Raw genomic sequence first — 27882 nt, 5'->3', positions numbered from 1 at the left:
TGGGTTCTTTTTCCCAATTTTCTGATTCCTTTGGATTACAGGCCTAGTAGTAAATTCAAAGTGCTTGGTAAAGTGACTTTGGGGGCATAGATACAATTTACTTTCCAATATGGCTGTTCTAATTCACAGTTCCATAAATAGAGCAACAATGCTTTTGTTTCCTGCTAGCCCCTCCAAATTTGTCATTTTCTTTTTTTTGAGTCAGCTTTGCCAGTCTGGATATAAGATGGAACCTCAGTGTTACTTTAATTTTCATTTCTTTCACTATTAGTAATTTGGAGATTTTTTTTTTAATATGGCTATAGTTTTGTTTTCTTCTCTAAAGTACTACTTTTCTTATCCTTTGACCATTCATCACTTGGGAAATAACTTTTCTTCTTTTTTTCCATTATTTATATATCTTGGAAATGAGATTTTTTTTTATCAAAGAAACTAGATGAAATTTTTTTTTCACAGTTAATTATTTTCCCTCCAGTTTTAGCAATACTGGATTTGTTTACACAAAAACTTCTGAATTTTATATAATCAAATTTGTCCATTTTATCATTTCTATTCCTCTCCCTATCCACAATTACTAAAGGTATTATCTTCCTTTTTTCCCTCTAATATCTTTAGGTTACGACCTTATACATCTTAATTCTCTACCTTCCAGAGTTTATCATGGTATGTAGTGTGAACCTTCTTCATTTTACAAATAAGGAAATTGAGGCCCAGGTACTAAGAGGTCAAACTAAGACTGGAACCTAGTCTTTTCTCTACAAATTCAGGGGACTTTCCACTAATACAGAAGCATTCTAAGAAAGCTAATAGTTTCCAGTTTTTCTTAAATAAGGAGTTGCAAAGTTACTTTTTCTTGTTTTTGTGGATAAGGATTAAGTATAATTAGGAGAATCTTGCTACTGGCCAGAGAATTATGACATGTCAAAGCTGGAAGGCCAATCTATTCTAATGCTCTCATTTTTGGGTGAGAGAATTAAGGTTTAGGGGAAATTAAGTGACTTGTCCAAGTCAAACAACTAGTAAGTGGCAGAGCCAGGATTTGATTACCCTGATTATCTTTGGTGCAGGGTTGTCTCAGTAATATCATAATAATGGATTTACACATGTTTCTTTATCTGTCTTACTAAACTCCTCAAGGAATTTGGTTCCTTTCCAATAGACACTGAAAACCAGCTCATGGCACACAGAGTTAAAAAAGTCATTCCTTTGGTTGTTTTCTGAGATAGCCCCAGACCTGCTAGTTTCTGTATTGAGCATGTCTGGTTAGAGGAGGGTGCATCATTCACCTTGACTGTTTCATGGACCCCTCTGGCAATGTCTGCTGAAGTCTATAGATTCCTGCTCATTATCATGTTTTCAAATTAGTGAAATAAAATACTCAGGATCATGAAGGAAAATAATAATACTATAAAAATTATTATTATAATTATAATTATACTATAAAACTTAATAACTTTTTTAGATTAAGAACTCTGAGGCTCGAAGTCGAGGGAGACAAGATGAATCACTGACGGAAAGGAAGAGAGAGAGTAGAATGGAGAGGGCAGAACTGAGTATTGAGCAAAAGGAGATGGGTTCATGTGAGAAAAACTGTTACATGCAGGATGTTTTGTTGGACACAAGAGCCCAAAGAACACACTAACATTCTTAATAGGTCACAAGAAGAATAAAAAAGCTATTAAAAGCTATTTCCAGGCTAGAAGGAAGCTAGTTCAAAAAGGTTAAAGTAACATCCACCAGATGCAGCTCTTCAGTTTGAAAAAGGATCGCTCATAACAGGATGTAAAAATTGTAAATTCTTACAGTCACATGTTTTCTAGCTTATCTGGCCAACAAAGGCCCTAAAAACATTGAGAAATTGATGACTTCAGGTTTCATCCATGTAGCTCAGGAGAAGGGTGGAGAACCAGACAAGTTTGGTATTAACCAGCTGCAATCACAGAAATGCCACATCCTCAGCAAGTTTTCACCTGGTGCCTGTCCAAAAGTATGTTCACCTTTTCAGCATTTAGATCCATGAATGTGAAGGCATGTCACATTGTCTTTCTGGGGGTAGGAAGAATGGAGGGCTTCTAAAGTCCCTCCCACTGTTATGCTGTGATTCTAGTGAGTATTCGAAACATGTCCCCAGAGGTTCTTGAGCAAGACCTGAGTCACATAGAAACACAGAAATCTAGATAAAGTTTTTTTTAAGAGTTTATCTAATTCAACTCCTTAATTTGACAAATAGAGAAAAAGACTCAGGAATTAAGGAACCTATTCAAGATAAATGGCACTGTTAAGCTTAGAATTTAGGTCTCCTGATTTCCCATCTCTCTTTCTAAGACACTACACTATTCTCAAATGTTAGGATGCTTCTAATTTTATGAAGTTGAATTCAATTCACTAGCACTTCTTAAGCATAACCTTAAAAAGTGCAAATCATTGTGATAGGTGTTGAGGATACAACACCAAAAAACAAAGCTGAGGATAACAGGGGGGAAAAAAGCTAATAGTTCCTGACCTAAAGCATTGTGTTTACATTTTACTGGGGAATACACAGGGGTGTGATAGAGCCAGTTTGAACTACCTTGGGAGTCATTCATACCTCTGAAATTGGTGCTCACTACAAATCAGGGCTGGATTGATTATTTTGGAGATTGTCTAGATTAAAGAAAATGATGAATTTGATTCTAATAGTGCATCTAGTGAGCCCTGGGTATTTTTCTTAAGAGCCAGTTGTAAAGACTTACCAGCAGACACATATATTAATAAATCTATATTGGTTTTAGTCAGATGAATTATATGACAGTTTCATTGACTGAATAACAATTCTAATTATTTCGATTATCCTGAGTTGTATTGGTACTGGGCATATCTAGTTAGAGGAGGATGCTTCATTCACCTTGATTGTTTCATGGACCCTTTTGGCAATGTCTGCTGAAGTCTATATTCCTGCTCATCATGTTTTCAAATATGTGAAATAAAATACACAGGATCATTAAGGAAAACAATCATACTATAAAAGTTATTAACATTTTTAGATTAAGAATGCTGTGGCCAGAGTTGAGGGATATAGAATGAATCACTGATGGAAAGAGAGAAAGAGTAGAAGGCAGAGCTGAATATTGAGCAAAAGGAGATGGGTTCATGTGAAAAAAAATGGTTATATTATCTAGTTATACAGGGATAAACGAAAACCATGGTTTACACTAGTAGATTCCAAAATGTCAATCCTTAAAAACAAAATTAGGTAATATTGCTAATATTATGAGGAATTAACAGATGGTGTAGTGATTGCTCGGCTGTGTTGTTATTGACAAAAAAGGCATTTCATTCAACAAATATTATTATTGATAACAAATATAATAAATTGATTTTAATTGTACTATTTAGTCACAGCTGAAGGGACTCATTTAATTCATCTCTTTGGCTCCCTTGTTTGTCATTCCCTTTTTCTGTCAGAGAAAGAACATTATTTGGTAAGATGAACTTGGGAGTCAGAATAGCCTGGGTTTAAATTTAGGCTCTGATTATTTACCTTGAATAATTCCAAATTGGCATCTGGAATGGATACACCAATTCATAGCATCTGTCTTTGGTAATTATTAGCTGTGCAACCATTATCAGATGAGATTATTTGTAAGCTACTAGCACAGAGTACTACCCAATAAATCTTGTTTTTTTTTTTTCCCTTCTTTCTAGGGGCAAATCAATTTCTTCACATATAAAATAGAGATAATATTTGAAGTACCTAACAGACTGAGATTTCAAATAATAAAGATTTTTACAAACATTAAATTGCTATATAAACTTGATCATCATTGATTGTAGAATGATCTAAAGATGCAGGATTTGAAGTCAGAGGATGTTGTTTTAAAGACTGGCTCTATAATGCAAGACCTGAGGAAGAACATGTGTGTGTGTGTGTGTATACACACACACACACACACACACACACACACACACACACACACACACACACACACATTCATTCCTCCTAGGTCAAGCTTTGAGACAGGCTTCTATAAACTGGTCTTGGGCCAGGGGTTGGGTAGGAGAGTTAGGATGAGACATTGTATTTTTTGGTTTAGGTTAGTGATTTAGACAATAGAAACAATAATAGGTAGGGATACTCTGTGCTGTCTCTCACCATTTAGATCTAATCCGTTTTCAAGTCCTGTTGATTTCTTTTGCAATATCTCTCCAATACATCCTTTCTCTCCTGAGACTAGTGCAGTTTGCCATGACCTCACCTCTTGAGTATTGCAATACCTTGTTGGTGACTTTATCTGCCTCTCTCTCCACTCCAATCCACTTTCCATCAGTCACTAAAGTGATTTTCCTAACACAGGTCTGACCGTGACATCCAACCCAACTTAAAACTCCAGTGGTTCCCTGTTAACCTCCAGGATCAAATATAAAATCCTCTGTTAAGCATAAAACCCCCTTCATATAACTTAGCTTTCTCTTACTTTTCCAGACTTCTGACACTTTATTCAGGGTCAAGTACTACTCATTCCAGTAACCCTGGACTCCTGGAAGTTCCACGAACAAGATACTCCATCTTGTTCTTTTTCTCTGACTGTCATTGCTTGGAATGCTTTCCCTCTTCATCTCTGCCTCCAGCTTCCTTCAGTCCTGAGCTAAAAATTCACATTCTCCAGGGAACCCTTCCCAATTCCTCTTAATCCTACTGTCTTAATTATTTCCAGTTTCTCCTGTATATAACTTATTTGTACTCAGTTGTTAATCTCCTTCCTCCTCCATTAGACTATAAAATACCTGCCTTTTGACTCCGTTTGTAACCCCAGCACTTTGTATAATAAATTTCTGACATATAGAAGTCACTTAATGTTGACTGTCTTTATAGTCATGTAGTTATAAAGACAACCCTTCATGTCCCAGAGTAATATTTACCCAGTCTCAGTCATAGGTGTGAGAGTTGCTGCAACAAGACCTTGAAGCTTCTTCTTGGGGAGGGCCATTGTACTGCTGGAAGAAGTCAGGAAAACACACAGCTTAGAGCCTTCCTTCTTCAGAGAGCTCCCATTAATGACAAAACTCCCAAACAAAGTCCACTCCCCATGCCTTTCAGTCAAGTTAACTGACATGTACAAGGTCCCCACTCAGAAATCAATGGACAGGAAAAAACAGTATCTTAAGGCCTTGAGAAGGCACCACTTGGTGTAAAACTAAAGGGGATGGATCTTGGAAATACCAGCATGAAAAATATCAAAGGAGTGGAGAGCTTGGAGGTCAAGAAAATCTTATATATAATGAACTCAGTAGGTACAAACAAGGAGGGAATAGGACAAATGATAATCTTTTCTCAGCCTCTTTTTGGGGAAAACTTTATCAAGTTATGACCCTCACCTAGGGTCATTGAGGGATTTACCTGATTGTAGGGGAATTCTTCAATCCAGAGAGGCTAAATGCTTGATCAGAAGAACTGGAAGTCAGTAAACCAAGAGAAGCAGCAAGAAGATAAAATGTCTAATTAGATCAGCTGATGGGCAGGTGACTAGCAAATCTACATAACAGAGGGATATATGTAGGGTTTTAGAGAGTTCTGTGGGAGGTGGCTAAAGGAACTAATCAGGTAAGGCTCCTCTACTCTTTCCTGGGGTGGGGTGAGGTTAGAATGACTTAAGCTTAGGGTTATTATCAGGGCTGTCCAACTTTACTTTTAAAAGTTTTTACTGAAACAATAGACAATATATTTTGATTGCCATTTTAGTGAGAACTCTGTGGAAGCTCCACTTCTTTTACTAAAGCACTTAATAAGTGCACAGGGGGAGGGGTGGCTAGGTGGCGCCGTGGATGTGGATAGAGCACTGGAGCTAGAGTCAGGAGTACCTGAGTTCAAATCCTGCCTCAAACACTAATTACCTAGCTGTATGGCCTTGGGCAAGCCACTTAACCCCAATGCCTAGCAACAAACAAACAAATAAACCCACAGCAGGGCCACATTTTGGACCAGAGTTAAATTTGTATCTCAAGATCAGACTTATTTTGGTAGGGAAGTATCTACAGTTAATCACATCAAACCATTTGGTAAATCTTCCAAGATAGTGACTGACAGTCTCTTTTTTCTCAGAAGAGAATAAACTTAGAGTTGTCTATGTGCAACCTGGCAGGTTCTATTTCTTTGACCTCTAATGCTGCTTAGGGGAGATGTTTCCCTGACCAAACTCACAGCATAAAGTTCTAGCCATTTTCTCCACAAAATTACCACGTTCAAATTCCTAAGATAAAAAACACCTTCATCTCTCTGGCATCAGCCCACACCACAGTGTTTCATTGTGGGATTGGGGTGATTAGAGGCATTGTGTATCATTGTGGGGAGAGAAAATTATAGACTTTTCTATTTTGTGCAGTCTAGCTTGACAGGTATGAAATGGAAGCAGAACTTGTGTTGGAGAGATCTAATATTCTTTTGATGTATATTTTAAATACAACTTATTTATAGCTTTTTTTTCCACATTAGCTACATTTCTAATGTATTCCTTTCCCCTTTCCCTCCCAGAGAGATGTTCTTTCTCACAAAATTAAAATAGTGTGTGGGGGGGAGTTAAGCAAAATTAACCAACACACCAAAGAAGTCTGCATGTAAAGACACTGCATGTGAAGTTCATACCCGTGGTCCCCCACATCTGAAAAAAACTAGGTGGAAGGTGTGTGTGTGTGTGTGTGTGTGTGTGTGTGTGTGTGTGTGTGTGTGTGTGTCTCCATGGAACCACAGCAGCCTGATTCAATGGAAAGGAAGCTTGCTGGGGTCCAGGTCAAATGTCCTGGGTTCTAATTGGAACCCTGCTATCCTGTGACCTTTGCCACATCAATTACCTCTACAAGTCCATCTCTTCTGTGACATGAGGAGGTTGTACTGCAGCTTTCTGAGGTCTATTCTACCTCTTAATCTACCATTCCATACCATTCTAAAATTGGAGGAAGGTACAGTTTAGGAGGAAGGACAGAGGCCATCTATTTAATCTCCTTCTAGATGGAATTCCTTCTACTGCCTTAAGAGATAGCCCCTTCCCCCAATTTGAATACCTCTCAGGTCACCACTTAAAGGCATCATGTTCTATAATCTCTTGGAAGTTCACTATCTAAGCACAAAGTCATCATGACCTCTCTTTTTTGGGGTCAAACTGCTCTACAGGGAGTATAATTGTTTGCTAAAGTCTTTGGTGACTCATAGTGGTGTGGTAAAGTCCCCAGGGCCAGGCCAGTGGAACACAGGCTTTGGCCAGTCTAACCAAGATGTTGTTGTTCAGTTGTTTCAGTCAGGTCTGACTCTTTGTGACCTCATTTGGGATTTTCTTGGCAAAGATACTGGAAAGACTTGTGGTAGCATATTAAAACCCTTTTTATTTCAAATGAAAATATTAAGAAATAAGTATTTTTCCAGCTTTAAAGTCCTTTCCAGACTTCTCATTACAATAATGACCAACTCTTCACAACCCTTCCCCTGCTGCCCAAACTTGAGATTTTCTTGGCAGAGATACTAGAGTGGCTCATCATTTCCTTTTATGGTTCAATTCACAGAAGAAGAAACTGAGCAAGGGTTAAGTGATTTGGTCAGGATAATACAACTAGCAAATTAAGGTTAAATTTAAATCAGGAAAGGGAATCTTTCTGACTTTTTTGCCACCCTAACCACTGCTGCCCTCTAACTAAAAAGGGATGGCTTAAACTTAATGCCCAATGGTAGAACATGTGTCTGTGGTTGGAGAACCAATGTCGATTATCTTGAAGGCTGGCTCATCCCTTAGGTGATAAAATAATCAAATCTAGCCTCAGTCAGTTACAGGCTATGTGACCTTGGACAAGTCATTTGTTCTCTCAGTCTCTGTTTTCTCATCTATAAAATGAGGATAAGAATAGAACCTATACCATAGGATTTTGGGGAGGATCAAATGAAATAAAACATGTTAAGAACTTTGTAAAAGGTCTACATAAATCCTTTAATTTTTTTTATTTTAAGGCAATGGGGTTAATGACTTGCCCAATGTCACACAGTTAGATAATTATTAAGTGTCTGAGATCAAATTTGAATTCGGGTCCTCCTGACTCCAGGGCCACTACTCTATCCACTGTACCACCTAGCTGCCCCTGATCTATATAAATCCTATGATAATCTAAGTTAGTAAGGAGCTGCAGTTTATCATTGGGGGGAACCCACACTGATGAAATTATATATCCTGGAAATATTGAAGTCTGTTGGAATATATCCCATAGTGTGTTTTTTAGAATATCTAAAATATTCACTTAAAAAATAAGATGTTGCATAAACCACAGGAAATGAATCCAAGTGAGCTAATTCAAAGCCTCAAATCATGGGATAATAATACAATGTGTACTAAGTAACTCAAGAAAAATAAAATAAAATCACTTAACATTTGACAGAAATAAAAAATAACAGTAAGCTTTCTGAAAATAAAAGAACACCTATTTAAAGTAGTTCTGCCAACAAATCAAACAGGTGGTCAAAGGTTTAATAGTCTCCTAGGCATATAGTTAAAAGTCTATGGATCATATTTGAAAATAGTGAAATTTCTTCCTGGCTGAATTATTTAGCTTGCCAATATCTTCTTTTTGTAATTTTACCTAAAAGATTTAAAATAAATGAAATCAAATTTAAATATTAGTTACAGCTTTATCTTTGTATACAATTTAAATTGAGACATTCATTAGCTAACATTGAGGGCTTTGAATAGTTATCAAGTCTACCATCTTAGAAAGCCATAGGTGACTAGGAAACCAAATTCCTTTCACTATAGATTATCCTAATGATAGATCAAGCAATAAAAGTGATTTAATCCATTTCTCCTATTATAGTAGGATAATCTATAATGAAACACACACACACACACACACACACACACACAATATACACACACATATGAATTTCCTCTGGCCTGGTACAGTCTTTCCTCTCTGTAATCTGATCCTGTTTTTCTTCAAGTCTAGTTTAAGTACCACTTTCTTCATGAAGTTTTTCATATCTCTTCTAGCTTTGACTTCATTCAGAGCTTATAACTTATACCATCCATTCTAGTACTTATTTTATGTGCTCATCTCCCTAACTATATAAGATTTTTGAAGGTAGGGTTTATGTTCTATTTTTTCTTTTTTGTCAGATGTAGCATCTAAAAAAAGTGTTGGGCACATGGAAAGCACTCATTAAATCTGCTTGCTCATTGAAAAAAATCATAGAATCACTGAATGTCAGGGATGGAGTCATTTCAGAGGCTATTTTGTCCAACCAATGCAAGAAAAAAAAGAGTCCAGTTTCTACCTAACACTCCCATTCTGTCTTCTGGAGCTAAGCAGAACTAAGTCAAAATCCTGTCACAAGACAGGCTTTCAAACACGGGGCATAGGGATCACTTCCCTTTTGAGTCTTCTCTTCAGAGTAATTGTCCCCAATTATTTCAACTGATCTTTACATGAAGAACTCAAGGTCCTTCACCATTTTTGCCCTGGATATTTTCCAGGTATCCATCTCTTCCTCTGAACAGGCTATTTATTCACTATCAAGAGATATAAATTGAAATTTAGTTTAAATCTTGCCTGTAAGTTTAGCTGTTACACAAAGCAGAGATGGGGATTCAACTTAGTCACAAAACAAAGTCTTTTTTTCTTTTTAAAATTTTGAAAAAAAGGGAAAAAATTAATTTTAAAAGAGATTTTACATTTCTGATCTTGGACAGGCTCTTGGATCAAAACTGCTCTAACAAAAAGTGAGATCCTAGAAATAATGATGTGGAAATAATAAATCCCCCCCCCCAAAAAAAATTTTAGTGCTTAAATAGCAATGTGCCCAAGGGACCCTATTTACATTTGTCATTCGATTTTTAGATAAAGGTAAAATACTTTAAAATGTTACCCCTGAAATACAAAGTCTCTACTTTGTGTCAAAGAAAACTGGTCAAAATATTTTCTTATTGCTCAAGCTGAATTTTTAATGCAACTGCTGAAAGACATTAAAATATTCCTCTGGGAATTTAGAGTTCATTGTATAGATGCCTTAAGAAAATTAAAATAAATTTATACTCCATGACTCTCTAGTCACAAAAATGGAGAAAAATTTTAGAGGTGATCAAGGGAGGATTTCTCCACCCAGTCTCTTTAATTTTAAAGATGAAACAGAGACCTAGATGTAACTTATTCAGAATTATTACTGGCACAGCTGTAACTTAGATATCATGTATCCTTCCTATATTCCTAGTCTTTTCACTAAACTGTGTTTCTCTATCTCAATTTTCATTAGTTTGTCTCTCAGTTTTATGGATTTACAGCCACCTGAACCAAACTGAATGCCAGTCCATGAATGGTACTGAGAAATTACTAAAAAAAACCTTCAGAGGGAGTGACAAGTGATCAAGCTTAAGTTTCATCTTCTTTCTAATCTCTTCCTCTCCAGGTAGAAGATGTTCATAATGAACAGTGAGATCTTAACTTATTTGGCAGGAAAGAGGAACAAGCTCTATTACATTGCAGGCTCAGGAAGCTGGCCCAAATTCAAACTAGTAAGCATTTCTGAATTCTGTTAAAGACTTGTGTTTTCAGAGAGAACTTGGTTTTGAGAACAGCAATAGAAGAGGAAATAACAGGCTTAATCAGCAGTCTCCAAAGTGCCTCAGCAGGTTTACAGACAATTCGAATGCAATCCTATGACTGTCTAAAAGCTAAAATCTAAAAAAAAATCTAAAAAAGTAATGAGGGTTAGTTAATGATGGGTAGAGTGAGTCAAGTCAAAGAGGAAGATCTGTCATGAAGAGGAAGAAACGTTAAAAATCCTTCTTAAGTATTCCCAAGTTTTTATGAAGTTTCTGAATGAAGCCTTGATGATAATTGAGATTTATATAGAAGTTTACACAATTAATCTCCCTGGACTCCCATAGCAACCCTGTGAAATAGGAACTATGGATTTTATTACCATTTTACAGAAGGGGAAAACAAGGCTCAGTTTAAGTGGCAGGCTTTAAACTCATTTTTTCTGGCTCCTAAGCCCAGTACTCTACCACTCAACCAAATTGTTACAGCCTTGAAAAACAGGAAAAGAAAGGTGAAAGGAAACACTTTTAGGGAAAAATATTTCCTTTTATTTTTTCTCTTACTTAAAAGGTTTTCCTATTCATGGCACTTCCTTCTCTTTTTCCCCCATTCTCAAATTTTGGAAGAATGACAAAAATGTCTAAGATAAAGGGTCTATTTGTTTCCACCCACTCTAAATTGACTTATTGGGAGAAGTACAATCTTCATCTCTCTTTTTATAGATGAGGAGGCTGATCATCAGGGAGATGGCCTTGTCTGAGGTTCCTTGCCTAATTAAGAGGAAGAGTGGAGACTCAAATTCAGCATGTCTGATTTCAAATTGAGGGCCTCTTTTCTTTTCCTTCAGTATTTAGAGGTGACTGCCCAAAGGCCCATAAGATTTCTAGGGTTTTACAGGCCTCCAAATCACTCTACCTCTTTGATTGGATCTCTGATTGACTCATAGTGCATGTAAATAGCATTTGTTCCAGTTCCTCAATCCTCCCTTTTTTGGTCTATACAAAAGAGACTATTTGCTTCATTTCTTTCTTATCAACCTAAATCACAGAAAAACCCCCTGAGGGTCTTCCCTTCCCCTTTAAAAAAATTTTTTTTGACTAAGTAAAAGTGGTCATTCTTGTCCTCTAAGCTTTTTCTCTTTCTTATCTAACCTTAATGAGTGCTGCTTCAATTAAACTGTGACCTGGGAAAGACTAGCTTAAAAGGTCCAGGTCTCCCATTGCAACCAGGGCCATCTTAGTCATCCTGAAACAGATGGCTCTAGAGGAGAAAGTGAGGCTGGAAACCTTGCACACCTTCCCCCCACAACTTAAATCTATTTCACTTGCATGTCATGGCATCCATGGTCTTCTTTGAGAATGAAGAAAAAACATCAACTACTTTTAAATTGAAGATAAAGCTGACTCTCTGTTTCCAGAGACCAATACTATTTTCAGAAGGAAAATCCAATGCTTTCTTTGCTTATAGACTTTCTCTTGTTGCTAGAAAATATGTGGCTGGCTATAGGCTTCAAGGGTTTGAGGAACCATGAATGAATTCACTTGAAAGATTGACTCTGACCCAGAAGAATTTAGGGACACACACACAAAAAAAGATTTATTTACATATTTCTAAAGTTAGTAGAAGCTAAGATAGAGAAATAGGGGATTAGCAGCAGAAGCATCATAAGGAAGTATATAGAAGCATGAGAGTTTTTTGGGGGATCACACTCCCCAAGAGTAGGCTGGCTTCCCAAAGGGAAACTGCCACCACCAAGGGATAAGCTACAAAAAGGGTATGGGGCAAAGGGTAATGGCTCAAAGACTTAATTCTTTCAGGTTTAGGACAGGGATCCATTGTTTTGTTGCTAGGGGCTTGTGTTGGGCATGGAGGCAGGGATTTACCAAGTCCTTTCCAAAGAGGGAGAAGGTATTTTGGGGCACATAAGTGGGTCAAGGGGCTTGAGCAATGGGATGGAGATCAGTATTACCTGTAAGGCCATCTCAGAACAGATTAATTATAGAACATTATTTCTTTGACCAATATTTCCTCTTTTACACTTTTGATCTTGCAGATAATGGATATATTCCAGTCTATATGAATAGAAAGGGAAGTTGTAAGGATTAGGGAATTAGTTGCATTGATAATTTAAGAGATGTCCACTAGATATCAGAAGCTTAAAGCCCAAGTTTCTCAAAAGGTTCTGGGCAATGAGGAGTAGGAGAACACTGAAGTTTTCTTGGAATTGGAAAGAATTAGGAAGTGGTTCTTTTTGGCTCTTTTTATATGTAAATTCACAAATGAATACAAAAGGGTACATTTCTCCTCTTAAATTTTTACTTTGACTTTGATCTTAAGCCTATAAATCTGTGTACCACAAATAGGAGGGAATTAATATGTAAAAGTATGCAGTTTGCCTTTATTCTGTAATATAATTTTTTTCAAAGCTCATCCTGTTGCCTTTTCTAAACCTCAGACCAGCAAGGACTCAGAATGTTTGAAGGGGCTTGGAGGTTCACCCAGTAACCCTCGTTTTACAGAGAAGGAAACAGAGGTTTATGGAGTTAAAGTGTTAGTAGTCTAGGTCAGGAATTTTATCAATGGTAAAAACCAGACTAGAACTCACATATGTCTTCATCCTCCTCAAATTCAGTTAATTGCTCTTTCCATTACATCAATTAGAGCAGCCTAATGAGTGACAGAAAACAGTTTCCTCTTCTATGGCAATCACCTCTTTCTTGTGGAAAACTTCCCATGAATTTTCCCATTCTTCTGTGATTTCTTTACTAGTTCTCATATAACAAATTCTCTTCAAAGCTCCAGAATTTAACACCTCTTATTAGCTACAAAAAACCCAAACATTTACACAGTATTTTAAGGGTTGCAAAATAAGTACAAAAATACCTTATTCTATCTTTACTAAAACCTTGAGTGGGAAGAACTATTGTTATTATTTCATAATTGAGGAAACAGGCTGAGAAGAGGGGAAGTGACTTGCCAGGATCACATATAAGTTTGAGGCTGGAGGGCTTCCCAATTCGAGGTCCAGGGCACCTACCCACTGAGCCAACCAGCTGTCTTGCTTTTGTTCCGGTCATATAGACAAAGCTTTTTGAGAGATCTTCAATGATTTTAAGAGGCTCTGAACAAAAAAGTTTGAGATCCATTGGACAAGATAATCTCTGAAGTCCTTTCCAGCTCTGATATTCTATGGATCTAGGAGAATGCTACTAAATTTTAGGTTGTGTATGGAATAATAAAGGGGCAGAGTGTGATTACAATTGAGTTCTAAAGGCAAGTGCTGAGTACCTCCACACACACACACAAAACACACACAAAGTTAAGTGCTTATAAAGGAACATTTGCCCATGAAGAAAATGGTTGAGCACAGGTGACTATTGGAGGAAAAAAATAATACTATACTAAAACATTTTAGGGTTATGTCTACAAGAAATAATCTTTATTAATTTATAATTTTCCCCTAAAACTAAGCATTTTTTTTCAGTTCAGAGGGAGAAATGGAAGAATCCCTTTATCTGCCATAAAACTCCCAACTTAAAAAACATTTTAAAGTAATAATTACAAGTACCTTTTTTTTTTTTAGGTTTTTGCAAGGCAAATGGGGTTAAGTGGCTTGTCCAAGGCCACACAGCTAGGTAATTATTAAGTGTCTGAGACCAGATTTGAACCCAGGTACTCCTGACTCCAAGGCCAGTGCTTTATCCACTATGCCACCTAGCTGCCCCCCTTTCTTCTTTTTAAAGAAAAGTCTTATAAGAGGGAAGAGTATTTTGGAGGAAAGTATAATTTTCTAATAAGAGTTAGCTTTTATATAGCACCAGGTACATCCTACAGACCTTATCTCATTTGATGCTTAGCACAATCTGATAGATCCTATTACTGTCTTCATTTTAAAGTAACTATTAAGGAAACTGGGACAGAGGTTAAGTGCCTTTTCCAAGGTCACACAGCTAGTCAATATCTAAGGCTGAATTTGAACTCAAGTCTTCTTGACTGCAGGCCAAACCCTCTGTTAAAGTTGGGTTTTTTTCCCCCTTAGGCAAATCTGAAATGGGCAGCTAGGTGGTCCAGGGGATAAAGTGCCAGACCTGTAATCAGGAAGCATCATCTTCCTGAGTTCAAATCTGATCTCAGACATTTACTAGCTATGTGACTCTGTGCAAGTCACTTATCTCAGTTTCCTTATCTGCAAAAGGAGCTGGAGAAGGAAATGGTAAACCATTCAGGTATCTTTGCCAAGAAAACACCAAATGGGGTCAGGGAAAGCTGGGCACAACTGAACAGGAAGTGTGGAATGGACTTTAGGCTGGAGAAATACTTATTTCTTAATCCTTCTAGATGTGCTTCCACCTGGTTTAATTTTCATGCTAACAGACTTAAAAGGTAGATGCCTTTCCAGCAGATAGTTTGAGACAAGAGAGACAGAGACAGAGAAACTGGGGGGGGGGGAGACAGAAAGAGAGAGGGAGGGGGAGAGAGAGAGACAGAAAGACAGGGGGTGGGAGAGACACACACACATACACACACACAGACAGAGAGAAAGAGAGACAGAAAGAGACAGAGAGAAAGAGAGGAGAGACAGAGAGAGAGACAGAGAGAAAGACAGAGAGGAGAGACAGAAAGAGAGAGAGACACAGAGAGAAAGAGAGACAGAGAAAGACAGAGAGGAGAGACAGAAAGAGAGAGAAAGAGAAAGAGAGAGAGACAGAGAGAAAGAGAGAGAGACAGAAAGAGAGAGACAGAGAGAAAGAGAGAGACAGAGAGAAAGAGAGAGAAAGAAAGAGAGAGAGACAGAGAGAAAGACAGAGAGGAGAGAGACAGAAAGAGAGAGAAAGACAGAGAGAAAGAGAGAGACAGAGAGAAAGAGAGAGACAGAGACAGAGACAGACAGAAAAAGAGAAAGACAGAGAGACAGAGAGAAAGAGAGAGAAAGAGAGGAGAGACAGAGAGACAGAGACAGACAGAAAAAGAGAAAGACAGAGAGACAGAGAGAAAGAGAGAGAAAGAGAGGAGAGACAGAGAGACAGAGAGAAAGAGAGAGAAAGACAAAGAGAAAGAGAGACAGAGAGAAAGAGAAAGAGATAGAGACAGAGAAAGAGAGACAGACAGAGAGAAAGAGAGACAGAAACAGAGAGAGAGAGACAGAGAGACAGACAGAGAGAGAAAGAGAAAGAGACAGAGAGAGAGAGAGAAAAACTGGGGGGGAAGAGACAGAAAGAGAGAGGGAGGGAGGGGGGAGACAGAGAGAGAAAGAGAAGGGGGGGAAACACACAGAGAGAGAGACAGAGACAAAGGGAGGGAGAGACAGACAGACGGGGGGGGGGGGGGCAGAGACTGGTGGGGACGGAGACAGAGAGAGTCTGCACCCCAACTTGGGATCTTGGGATCAGACTTAAGAGTTTGAATTGAAAATTATCTATTTTTGTACAGGAGGGAGGTGGTCTAAACTGCCCCCCAGTTCAGAAGAGGAGACTTGCAAACGTTGAGCGTGGCCAGCCAGGTAGCCCTGTGGACTCCACCTGAATTCAAATCCGGCTCTAGACACTAGTCTGCCTCAGTTTCCCAATCTGTAAAATGAGCTCTACAAAGAAATAGCCCGCCCCTCCCGTATGTCTGCCACGGAAGCCCCGTGGGCTCAGGACCGGCTGCGGCGAGGGGTGCCCGGCCAGCTTGCGTGGGGCTGGGGTGGCCGAGGTCCAGCGCGGGGCGGCCGCCCCAGGGCCGCCTGCTTCCAGGGCTAGGATGCGAGCGACCGAAGTGGGCGGGATTCGAACCCAGGACACCGGCCCTCTCCTCCCCCCCGCACACCTGCTGCCCAGCCCCCCGCCCCCCCCCTCGGGCGGCTCCTGCCCCTCCCCCCGCCCCCGGCCCCCGGCCGGCCCGGTCAGTCGGCCGGCAGCGCCGCAGTCTCTCCGCTCGCCCTCACCCGCGCAGTGGACGCAGCCCGTCTCCCGCGGCCGTGACCGTGGCCGTGGCCGTGACCGTGACCGTGGCCGTGGCCGCCGCGCCGCTCCCCGCAGCCGGGTCGGGAGGGACAACTTGACCTCGGCCGGCCCGGGGCAGCCTCGTGCCGGCCGGCCCGCGCTCCCGCGCTCTGGGGCGCGCGGGCGCGCGCATCGCTCTCCTGCTCGTCCCCCTCCCTGCCTCCGCCCGGTGGCGCGCGCGATCCCGCGACTGCGGCCGCATGGAATCTTGGGAAATGTAGTTCCCCCTCTTCCCCCGGAAACCGCTCCCTGCCGCCTCGGGCCCGCTGGGCTGGGGGAGGGGGGACAGCAGAGGCGCCGCTAACGTAACTCGGGGCTCCGGGCCCAGACTGCCGCGGTGTTTTATTTTTTCGGCCTTGGATCTTACAGCAAAGTCATTCCTCCCGATCCCTGTGTGTTAAATCCAGAGGTTGGGCTACTCTACGCGCCCCCCCCCCCCCCCCAGGACGGCAAGGCCTGCGGGGGTGCGCCGCGCAGCAGCCCAGTGCGCCTGCGCAGCGGCCTGCGCCCCTGCTGGCTTCGCTGCCCACCTGCAGCCCGGGGCCTAACGGGCACTACCATGCCTCCAAGGGCGCCCATCATGCCCTTCTGACATCAGACGGGCAGATGCCAACCACCGGCGCCATTCAGGAGCCCTATTTTCCGAAATTTGACAGACGGACTGCCCCAGAGGGCCCCCCCCTTATCCACCCCCCCCCCCATTTCCTGAGCCGATGCTTAATGCCAGGCCCGCTCTGGGTACCTTTGCCATCTTTGCTTCCTTTTGAAAAGAAAAATTTTTTACGAGATTAAATTTAAATGCCAAAAAAAAGCATTTCCAAAGACCTAGCAGAACTTTCCAAAATTTGCGTATGAAGCTGTAGGAAAATCCTTTTCATAATACTAGTTTTAAAAAAATGCCATAAAATCCATCAAATTTTTTTATATTTTTATATTTATTATACATGTATATTAATATGTATTACATTTTTTTGACTTCATTTTATTAAAATTTGAGTTCCACATTTTTCTCCCTCTAGTCTTTCTACCCATTTCCACCCCAAAGATAAGCAATATATCAATTATAGATGTGAAGTCATGCAAAATATTTCCTTATTAACCATATTGCAAAAAAAAATAAGAACACAATTTTTTGAAAAATTCTACTTTCGAACTTCCATTCTCTATTGTGGATTATATACATAAACATATATATTTCAGTGATCTTCATATTTTTTGTCATTCCTATTACTAATCCTCTTTTCTTCCTTGCACTTTCCAATAAAATTTGTTTATTACCTAAGTTTACTGATACCTAGTGTCTTTTTTTTTTAAGGTTTTTGCAAGGCAAATGGAGTTAAGTGGCTTGCCCAAGGCCACACAGCTAGAATTATTAAGTGTTTGAGACCAAATTTGAACCCAAGACTCCAGGGCCGGTGCTTTATCCACTGTGCCACCACCTAGCTACCCCGTGTTGGTTTTTTTTTTAAGAAAGATTTTATTTATTTTGAGTTTTACAAATTTTCCCCCATTCTTGCTTCCCTCCCCCCACCCTCCACCAAAGGCATTCTATTACTCTTTACATTGGTCCCATGATATACATTGATCTAAGTTGAATGTAATGACAGAGAAATCATATCCTTAAGAAAGAAAAATAAAGTATGAGATAGTAAAATTACATAATAATATAACAGTTTTTCCCCTAATTTAACAGTAATAGTTGCTGGTCTTTGTTCAAAGTCCATAATTCTTTCTCTGGATATAGATTGATAACTAGAGTCCTAATAGAAACAATCTCCTCTTCCTCAGCTTCCTTTTCCATCCAACAAAAAGTTGAGCAAAACCAGTGTAATGACTATTGGGCTGAATGCAATATTTTGAGTTCTTTACTGAGAAGAGGGAAGTGCATTTTCTCTTTTGTAGCATTGCTCAGAACCAATAACTGATAAACAGTGAGAGTGGTCACCATCAATAATCAGTGTGTCACTGTTCTCCTAGTTCTACTTAGTTCACTTTAAATCACTTCAGGTTATGATCCCCATAACTTCTAAATCTCTCAAATTCGTGGTTTCTTATAGCACAGTAATATTCCAGGATATTCATATGCTGTAATTTGTTCCTCAGTCCTTGGATACCCACTTTGTTTCCAGGTTTTGTTTTTTGCTATCACAGGCAAATGCTACTGTGACATTTTTTATTTTTAATACATAGACCTTTTATCTGATTTAATTTTTTTTATCTCCTTGGGAGATAAAATAGTAATGGAATTCCTGGATATGAAAAATATTTTGAATTTTTCTTGCCTTGATCAAGTCACAGGTCTACTAATGGTATAATAGATTGCTTGTCTTCCCTTAGCACCTCTAACATTTGCTGTTTTTGTCTTTTATCATCTTTGCCAATTTGATGAGTCATACATATTTTCTTTGTCCTTATTTCCCAGGGTGTTGGGTAATTTTTCCATCTGCTGCCTTCAAAAATGGGATTCATTTTATTGTCTCCTTCCCCCTGGGTTCCTTCTTTAGAATTCAATCCTGGTTCACCTTCACTTCTGGTCTTTATAGTATTTCCTTTATAGTGTACCATCTGAGGTTGAGAGGGCTTAGAATAGGTTCATTGCCGGGGTGCTTCCCCTTCCCCCATCTTTTTTTTTTATGGGGAAGGGTGGAGAAGCTAGCAGGACTATTCCCTACCCACCACTATATTAAAAGCAAAGAATTAAAGTCAGGTTATAGCAGTTAGATGTAGAAGCTGATAGAGTTCATGGCCTGGGATTAGGAACACTCATTTCTCTCAGTTCAAATCTGACCTCAGACATTTATTAGTTGTATGACTCTGAGCAAGTCACTTAATCCTATTTAATTCAGTTTCCTTATCTGTAAAATGTGCTGAAGAAGGAAATGGCAAACTATACCAGTATCTTTGCCAAGAAAACCCCAGATGGGGACACAGAGTTGAACATCACTGAACAACAAAAGTCAGATTAGCATCTCACTGAGTACTAATCAAAAGAATCCAAAATTCACTGAAACCAGAGAAATTTTGGAGAGAAATGAGGGCAGCTGTCCATAACAGGAGGAATTCAATATTTCTGTTTCTAGTTGCAATGATTTCTAAAAGCTATACTTTTAGATTTAATATAGTATCTTTATTATATAAATAAATGAGAATTTATTCTATGGTATTAACATGACCACAGCCAGTTTCTCAGATTTCTTTGATTAATGAGAATGAAACTACACTTTGGGTGAAATCTAGGACAATGATTATAATTTGTAAGAGATTTTGGTATATATGTTGCATAAAAACTCTAATTAAATACATTTTACAAAGACCAAAGTTCTCTTTTCATAAGTTGATGACCTATTCCAATGAAAAAATATGAAATAAGTTACTGATAAATTCTTCTTTGAAAAACAACAAATAAATGATATATACATTCATGCCGAGTAGAGTATTTCAATACCCCTGAGACACTGGTTCAAACCAGAGATATTAAGTTAGCAAGCTAGTCTTCTCTGGGGTTAAAATAACAGAAAAGACTGAGGGATATTTTACAACTCATAATGGTAGACACTCATCAGAAATGTGTTATCAGTCTGATATTCAATGCAAGTGACAGCAAACCTCTCAATATGCACAATTTTCATCTCTGAAGAATGGTAAATTTTAAAATATTCCATTTGAATGAGTGCTCTAAAATAGGATTTTAATTAATTATACAATGCTCAACAGGATCACTTATTCCCTTGTGTATGTGGTTTTTTTCCTTCAGCAAATTTGACACTGATGGATTCAGATGTGATCAAGTATCTTATTTTTCCTGAACCATCGTCTGACAATAGGCAGTTTTTGTTAGTTTGCATGGACTATGAAAATAGAATACAATTCCAAATGAAAGATTTAATCAGGTAAGTATACTTTAATTAAATTAAATTAAACATACACTAAGCACCTACTAGTTACAAGATACTGAATAGAAAGACACTAAAAAACAGTCCTCATCCTCAGGGAGCTTATATTATTATATTGATGGTCAGGCAATACATACTGTATACAAATTAGAAAACGCAAAATATATATACAAAGTCATAAAAAGTAATTTGAAGAGGTAGAGAATATGAATAAACAGATGGTGAGGAAAGGAGAAAACAGAGGGGATCAGGAAAGAAGTAGCAGCTGACCTATGCTTTGAAAGAAGCTGTGAATTTAAGTGGTGAATAACAGAAGGAGAGAATGCATTCCAAGTACAAAGGATCACTTATGAAAAGACTCTGAGGAGGGAGATGGAGAGTTGTTTCTGGGCAACAGGGTTTGACAAAAACTTAGAATGTGGAAAGGGGTATAATATGTAATCAGAATTGTGGAGTTTAAATGTAGATCAAAGCTTACTACCTTCAATTTTTAAAAGATCTCTTATGTATTATATCTCTTTTTTCTCTCTAATGTTCTGTTTGAATTTGATTCCTCTTTCACAACATGATTAATATGGATTGATGTTCAGCATGGTTATGCATGTATAGCTTATATTAGATTGCTTTCTGTGAGGGGGAGGGGAGAAGAGGGAGGGAGGAAGGAAAATGTAAAACTCAAAATCTTGCAAAAAAAATTGTTGAAAACTACCATTGCATGAAGATGGAAAAAATAAATAAATAAAATATAAAATAAACAAACAAAAAATAAAAAAAATGAAATCAGAAAGGTAGGTGAGAACTGAGTTGTGAAAACTTTAAATACCAGTCTGAGGAGTTTATTTTTTATCCAAAAGCCAGTAAGGAGTCGGTGAAGATTTTTTAAGAAGGGGACTAGATTTGCCAGACCTGTATTTAGGAATATCTAATTAACTATAGCATGAAAGATAAATTGGAGAAGGGAGACATTAGAAACTAGATGATGGTGTCCTCAACAGAAGTAGGAAGTTTGAAGGAGAGATAGCCTTGGGAGGAACGATAATGAGTTAAGTTTTAAATACATTGAGTTTAAGGTACCTATGACAAATCAAAGTAAGTGATTGTTAATACAGGACTAAAGTTTAGTAGAGAGATTAGAGGTATATAGATCTGGGAGGGCTTCTTGACAATGATGCTGGAGTGGTTTGCCATCTCCTTCTGTAGATTAAGGCAAACAGAGGCTAAGTGTCTTGCCCAGGGTCACAAAACTCCCAAGTATCTGAAGCTTTCTTTGAACTCACATCTTCCTGACTCCAGGGTCAGTGCTCTGTTCACTGTAGCACCAGACTGTCTCTACCTTGGATCTATTCTATTTAAGTAACATTGTTTTGTCCTTTTGACTCATTCTTCAGGTGGTTTCTCCTGGTGATGGCATATATTCTTTAAGAAACATAGTTTAGGGGCAGCTAGGTGGTGTAGTGGATAAAGCACTGGCCCTGGGGTCAGGAATACCTGGGTTCAAATTCGGTCTCAGACACTTAATTACCTAGCTGTGTGGCCTTGGGCAAGCCACTTAACCCCATTTGCCTTGCAAAAAATCCTAAAAAAAAAAAGAAACATAGTTTATATGATTCATATCTTTGTTGCTAGTTGGTACCCAGGGTCTCCTGATCTCTTAGACTCACTAAGTCACTGCTAGAGATGGAAATATTCATTTCTCATTATTGCTACTTTTACACAAAGCCAGGAATTTAAGTTCTAACTTCAGGCTTATGTTTTCATTGTCATATGCTTAACAACTACCCTAGCTGCTGCTGAAAAACTTTTCTCATTTGAGGGTCAGGTAATGCATACTGTATACAAGTTAGAAAATGCAAAATATATACAAAGTCATAAAAAGTAATTCAGAGAGGTAGAAAATATGAATAAACAGAGGGTGAAGAAAGGGGAAAACAGAGGGGATCAGGAAAGGAGTAGCAGCCGACCTATGCTTTGAAAGAAGCTATGAATTTTAAGTGGTGAATAATAGGAGAGAATGCATTCCAAGCACAAAGGATCATTTATGAAAAGACTCTGAGGAGGGAGATGGAGAGTTGTTTCTGGGTTCCCAACCTTGTTGGGAAGTCCAAAAGATCATGGCATTGGCTTTGACTCAACAAAGAAGAGACTTTGAAAGGGAAGAAAACCCATTTCTTCTCAGAATTTGGTACCCACAGAGGAGATGGCTCTTTTTGACTCAATCTCCAATCATCTTTGACATAATCCTCAGTCACAGGGATGAAAACAGAAGATGGTCACACATTGTCCTTTAGCAAGTGCCCAGAGTCCAGGCTCATCCCTACATATGCTCCATATGTACTGACTTTTCTGGGTATGTGCTTTCCCCCTTTAGAAGAATGTAAACTCCTTGAGGGTAGGGGACTACTTATTTTCTGAGTTTGTCAAAAGATACCTAACATATTACTTGATACATGCATGTTCTTAGTACATACTTGTTGAATTGAATCATTACAATATGGAGATATAATGACAAAAATTAGAGTCCTTGCCCTCAAGGAGCTTATAGTTTATGAGGGGAAACAATAGGAACAGGAATATGTAAAAGTATATGCATAACAAGTATATTTAAGATATATGCAAAAGTAATTCAGGGAGAGATACTAATAGCTGAAGTGGAGAAAATCTCACAGTAATTCATCTGAAGTGTGAAGGAAACCAGGGATCCTGAGAGGTGGCAGTGAGGAGGGAGAACAGTGCTGCAAAGTGGAGGAGGCAGAAGGTGCAATATTATCTGGATGGCTCTGTGGATAGAACACTGGTTTTGGAGTTAGGAAGACCTGAGTTCAAATGCAATCAGTTTCCCCATCTGTAAAATGGGGATAATGATAGCACTTAACAGTCAGGGTTATTGTGTGGATTAAATTTGATAATTATTTGTAAAGTACTTTTCAGATTTCAAAGCACTCTAATGTTGCTGTTATTTGTCCTTCATTCTTGAAGAAGACCTCAGGGAGGTGATGCCATGATATATCAGTGAACTGGATTTGAGTGAAGGGTTGCTGTGCAAAATCACCAGACTTTTTCCTCTGGAGTCATTTGGATTCAGTCCCCAGATATGTGTTAGGTAGCTGTTATGATGTCACAAGTGAGCAACAGCAAGGACAATTTGACTATACTGAAGAGTGAATGAAGGGTATTATGATACTATATTATATTATGATAATATTCTTCAGTATGATTATATTATATAAGATTGGAAATACAGATTGGAGGCAGGTTGTAAAAAACCTTCAATGTCAAAGAGGAATTTATATTTAATCCCAGAGACAATAGGTAGTGATGAGAGTTTTTTGAGGAGGGGTATGATATGATTAGACCTCTACTCCATGAAAATCAGTTTGGCCACTGTGAGAAAGATAGAATAAAGATTGAGAAGCTTCAGACACAGAATCTGATTAGAAGGCTATTACAGAAGTAGTTCAAGTGAAGGAAGGGAACAAATGCAAGAGATGTTGGAGAGAATCAAAAAAGATTTGATATCTAGTGGAGGTTACAAGGTATAGTGAAGTGATCTCAAACTTTTTGGTCTTTGGCTCTCTTCTCATTAAAAAAAAGTTATTGAGGAATTCCAAAGACCTTTTATTTATGTTAGAATTGTATCTATAGATACTTGTTAGAATTCAGTCATTTCAGTTGTGTATGCTCTTTATGACGCCCTTTGGGATTTTCTTGGCAAAGATGGAGAGTGGTTTGTCATTATCTTCTCCAGTTCATTTTACAAATGAGGAAACTGAGGCAAACTACATTAAGGGACTTGATAATAAATGTCTGAGACCAGATTTGAACTCAAGGAGATGAATCTTCCTAATTCTAGGCTGGCACTCTAGCCATTATACTGCTTAGCTGTCCCCTATAAATACTTACTGTTAGAAATTGAAATGTAGGGGTGGCTAGGTGGCACAGTGGGGGGAGGCTAGGTGGTACAGTGGATAAAGCACTGGCCCTGAAGTCAGGAGTACCTGAGTTCAAATCTGGCCTCGGACACATAATAATTACCTGGCTGTGTGGTCTTGGGCAAGCCATTTAACCCCATTTGCCCTGCAAAAACCTTAAAAAAAAAGTTAAAAAAAAAGAAATTGAAATGTAATATTATTGTAAAAATAATTTTGATCTCAAAGACCCTCAGCTAGGGACTCAGGGGTTCCCAGACCACACATTGAGAACCATGGTAAGAGTGAGAAGTATGCTGGCTCTGGAGTCAGAGGACCTGAGTTCTAATCTTATCTAATCTAGTGTTTATAATTTGTGACTTTAGGAAAATAGCTCAACCTCCCTAGGCCTTGGTTTCCTTTGAGGGTTGGATTAGATGCCTCTGAGCCATATCTTCCAGCTCTAGGCAAATGATCATTTGATTGCCACATATAGGGTAAGGGAGAATGAGGAGTTAAGAATGACCCTGAGATTATGATATGGAAGGATGGTGGTGCTTTAGTCAGAATTGGGGAATAGAGAAAGAAAGAGGGAAGGTTGGAAGTGAAGTGGATTTGGAGAAAAGTTAATGATTTCCAGTTTGGAAATGTTAGGTGTGAGATGCCAATGGGATATCCAATTAAAAATGTCCAGTTATAAGTGAGAGATGGAGAACTGGAACTCCTGGGAGACACTAGTGCTGGATATATTGGTTTGGAAGCCAGAATCATCTGGGTCAAAGCCAAAATTGATCATTTTTCTGCTTTAGTAAAGGCACATATAGTGTACATTTGATATTGGGAAAGAGATCAGAAGCCTCATGAGAGCTGAGGCATGAACCAAGTGAATCATAAGCTGAGTTATTTTTGGAAGTTTTTATATTTCATCCTGTAGACTAGACAAGATCAAGACTGGAAGTTGCAGGACAAGACAAGTCTCAGTTTTGTCTGTGTTCTAGTAAGTTTATTGAGACAGCTCTAGGATAGAGCTCCACCAGGTGACATTTCTAGATAAAGCATGCTGAGAAGCTATTTCAGGCTCTTTAGTGCTGGATGAAAAACTATCAGTGAAGCATAATGTATCACATGAGAGTTTCATAACTATTATCCAGCAAGATTGGGAACAGGTTGTCTTATTCAAACATTGTGTTTAAAAGAGAATTATAGTGTAGGAGGAAGCAAATCCAAAATTAGAAATGACCCTAAAATTTGAGGACAAGGTTAAAAATTGAAGGCAATTGGAATAAACATTAAAATGGATGGGTTAGTAGTCAGCAGAAGTAATCTACCATAAGAGACAGTTTATGAATGGATTATTAATGAGGGCAGAATGACTCCCAAATCTAATCTATTGAGTAGGATATTTTATAAAAGCTTAATGGGACTCTGAGTAGTATGACCTAAATTGCGTTCTGTTCATTCCATTAAAAATATCCCTCTAAAATATTGGATATGAAATTGGGCATATATCCAAAAATACTGGTTAGATCTTTCTTTCTTTAAAAATTTTATTTATTTAAGGCAATGGGATTAAGTGACTTGCCCAAATTCACATACCTAGGTAATTATTAAGTGTCTGAGGTTGGATTTGAACCCAGGTTCTCCTAACTCCAAGGCTGGTGCTCTATCCACTGCTCCACCTAACTGCCTTAGTTAGATTTAATAAAGATTTAAATGATTTTAATTTTCCCTTTTGCTTCCCAAATTTTCCAATTTCACTTTTATCCTGGTGATATTCCACATTACTATACCAACAGTTTCTTTTTGCTCTTTCATAATATTCCAAGCTCCCCAAAGTTTTGTGGCTAAATTAATTTGTGAGAGATCAAATGTGTGGCACCGTTCTGTAATGTACCTGATATAAAGAAACCTGTAAACTATGTAATTGTATTGCCATGTGTTCAATATTATGTTGACATGACCAGTTAGTGATCTTAATGGAGCCTAGAAAAAAGAAAACTAATGAATAATAGTTGTGGGTTTTTTTTTATCCCCCCCACCAGAAGAGAGAATGCTTTCTGATTCTTGATGACTGATTTTTTAAGAAAGTATTTTTCCTAAAATGGATAAGGCAATTTACCAAGCTACCCCAAGTGGACAGAAATTTCCTTTTGGAATATTCAATGCCCTTCTCCCCGTTTCCCCCAATTATATACCCACAAAATCAAACCTTGTGTATGGAATAATTTGATGTCCTAAATGAATTTACCCACAAGAAGACAGTACTATGTATAAATGATTAATATCAAATACCATTAATATCATGCTGACCATTTACAAAGAATTAGGATATAATGAAACATATTCATTGCTGAATTACATCCATCTTGAATGAATGGATGAATGGCCATCTTAAGATATTTTAGTGCCCCAGAGTCACCATTATGAACATCAATAATTCAGAAGATAGTGTCTTAGAATAGAATTTGGATTTCTGGGCCATATCTTAAAATGACTTGAGATCTCCTCTGTTCTCTATGTGTCTTTTCTTTCTTCTTTTTCTTTGTTTAGTTTCTTTTTTATTATTGATAATTTTATTTTATTTTTCTAATACATGTTATAAAAGTTTTTCAACATTTATCCACATGCATATTTATAAGTTACACATTTTTCTGCCACCCTCCCTTCCCACCCTTCTCCCCTTAGAGGATAACAGTCTGGTAATAACAATACCAACAATAATAATAGTAATAATAATGATGATGATAATGAAAATGTTTAATCTTTCTGGAGAGCAATTTGGAATTATGCCCAAAGGGCAATAAAAATGTGCATACTCTTTGATCCAGCAATACCACTACTGAAGAGATCATGAAAAAGGAAAAAAACATCAATTGTACAAAAATATTCATAGCAGCTCTGTTTGTGGTGGCAAAGAATTGGAAACTGAGTGAATGTCCATCAATTGGGGAATGGCTGAACAAATTGAGGTATATGTACCTTATGGAACACTATTGTTCTATTAGAAACCAGGAGGGTTGGGATTACAGAGAAGCCTGGAAAGACTTGCATGAACTGATGCTGAGCGAGATGAGCAGAACTGGAAGAACACTGGACACCCTAACAGCAACATGGGGTTGATGATCAGTCTTAAAGGACTTTCTCATTCCATCAGTGCAACAATCAGGCACAATTTTGGAGTACCTGTGATGGAGAATACCATCTGTATCCAGAGAAAGAATTGTAGAGTTTGAACAAAGACCAAGACTATTATCTTTAAAGTAAAAAAAAAATCATTATCTTATTATGTAATCTTGCTGTCTCTTATATTTTTTTTTCTTAAGGGTATGATGCTCTCTCAACACAGTCAACTTAGATCAATGTTTAGCATGGAAACAATGTAAAGACTAATAGACTGCCTTCTTTGGGGGTGGGGGGAGGGAAGTGAGATTGGGGAAAAATTGTAAAATTCAAAAATAAATAAATTTATTTTTTAAAAAGCAGCAAAAAGAACATCAATAACAATTAACCCATAACATTTTAATTGGAATAATCTATGCACTGAAGGAATCTTTG

The 27882-nt window shown here is 38.3% G+C and overlaps 1 protein-coding gene across 4 annotated transcripts in view; it reads right to left on the bottom strand.

The window, feature by feature from the left end:
* Window positions 1-16642, bottom strand: part of NPL (N-acetylneuraminate pyruvate lyase) — a 55331-nt gene extending 38689 nt beyond the window's left edge. Inside the window, exons 1-3 of one of the 4 annotated variants that reach the window (XM_074222197.1) lie at window positions 16472-16642; window positions 5378-5431; window positions 4900-4974 (exon numbers count right to left, since the gene is read on the bottom strand). In XM_074222197.1, coding sequence (XP_074078298.1) covers window positions 4900-4967 — 68 coding nt within the window. In that variant the 5' untranslated portion in view covers window positions 4968-4974; window positions 5378-5431; window positions 16472-16642. The other 3 variants (XM_074222194.1, XM_074222195.1, XM_074222196.1) reach the window with 3 other exon arrangements.
* Window positions 16643-27882: the final 11240 nt, after the last annotated feature.

The sequence above is a fragment of the Macrotis lagotis genome, chromosome 2 (assembly GCF_037893015.1).
Source record: "Macrotis lagotis isolate mMagLag1 chromosome 2, bilby.v1.9.chrom.fasta, whole genome shotgun sequence".
NCBI lineage: Eukaryota > Metazoa > Chordata > Mammalia > Peramelemorphia > Peramelidae > Macrotis > Macrotis lagotis.
Note: the sequence above shows the minus strand (reverse complement) of the source record. Positions and strands in the feature narration are given on the sequence as shown.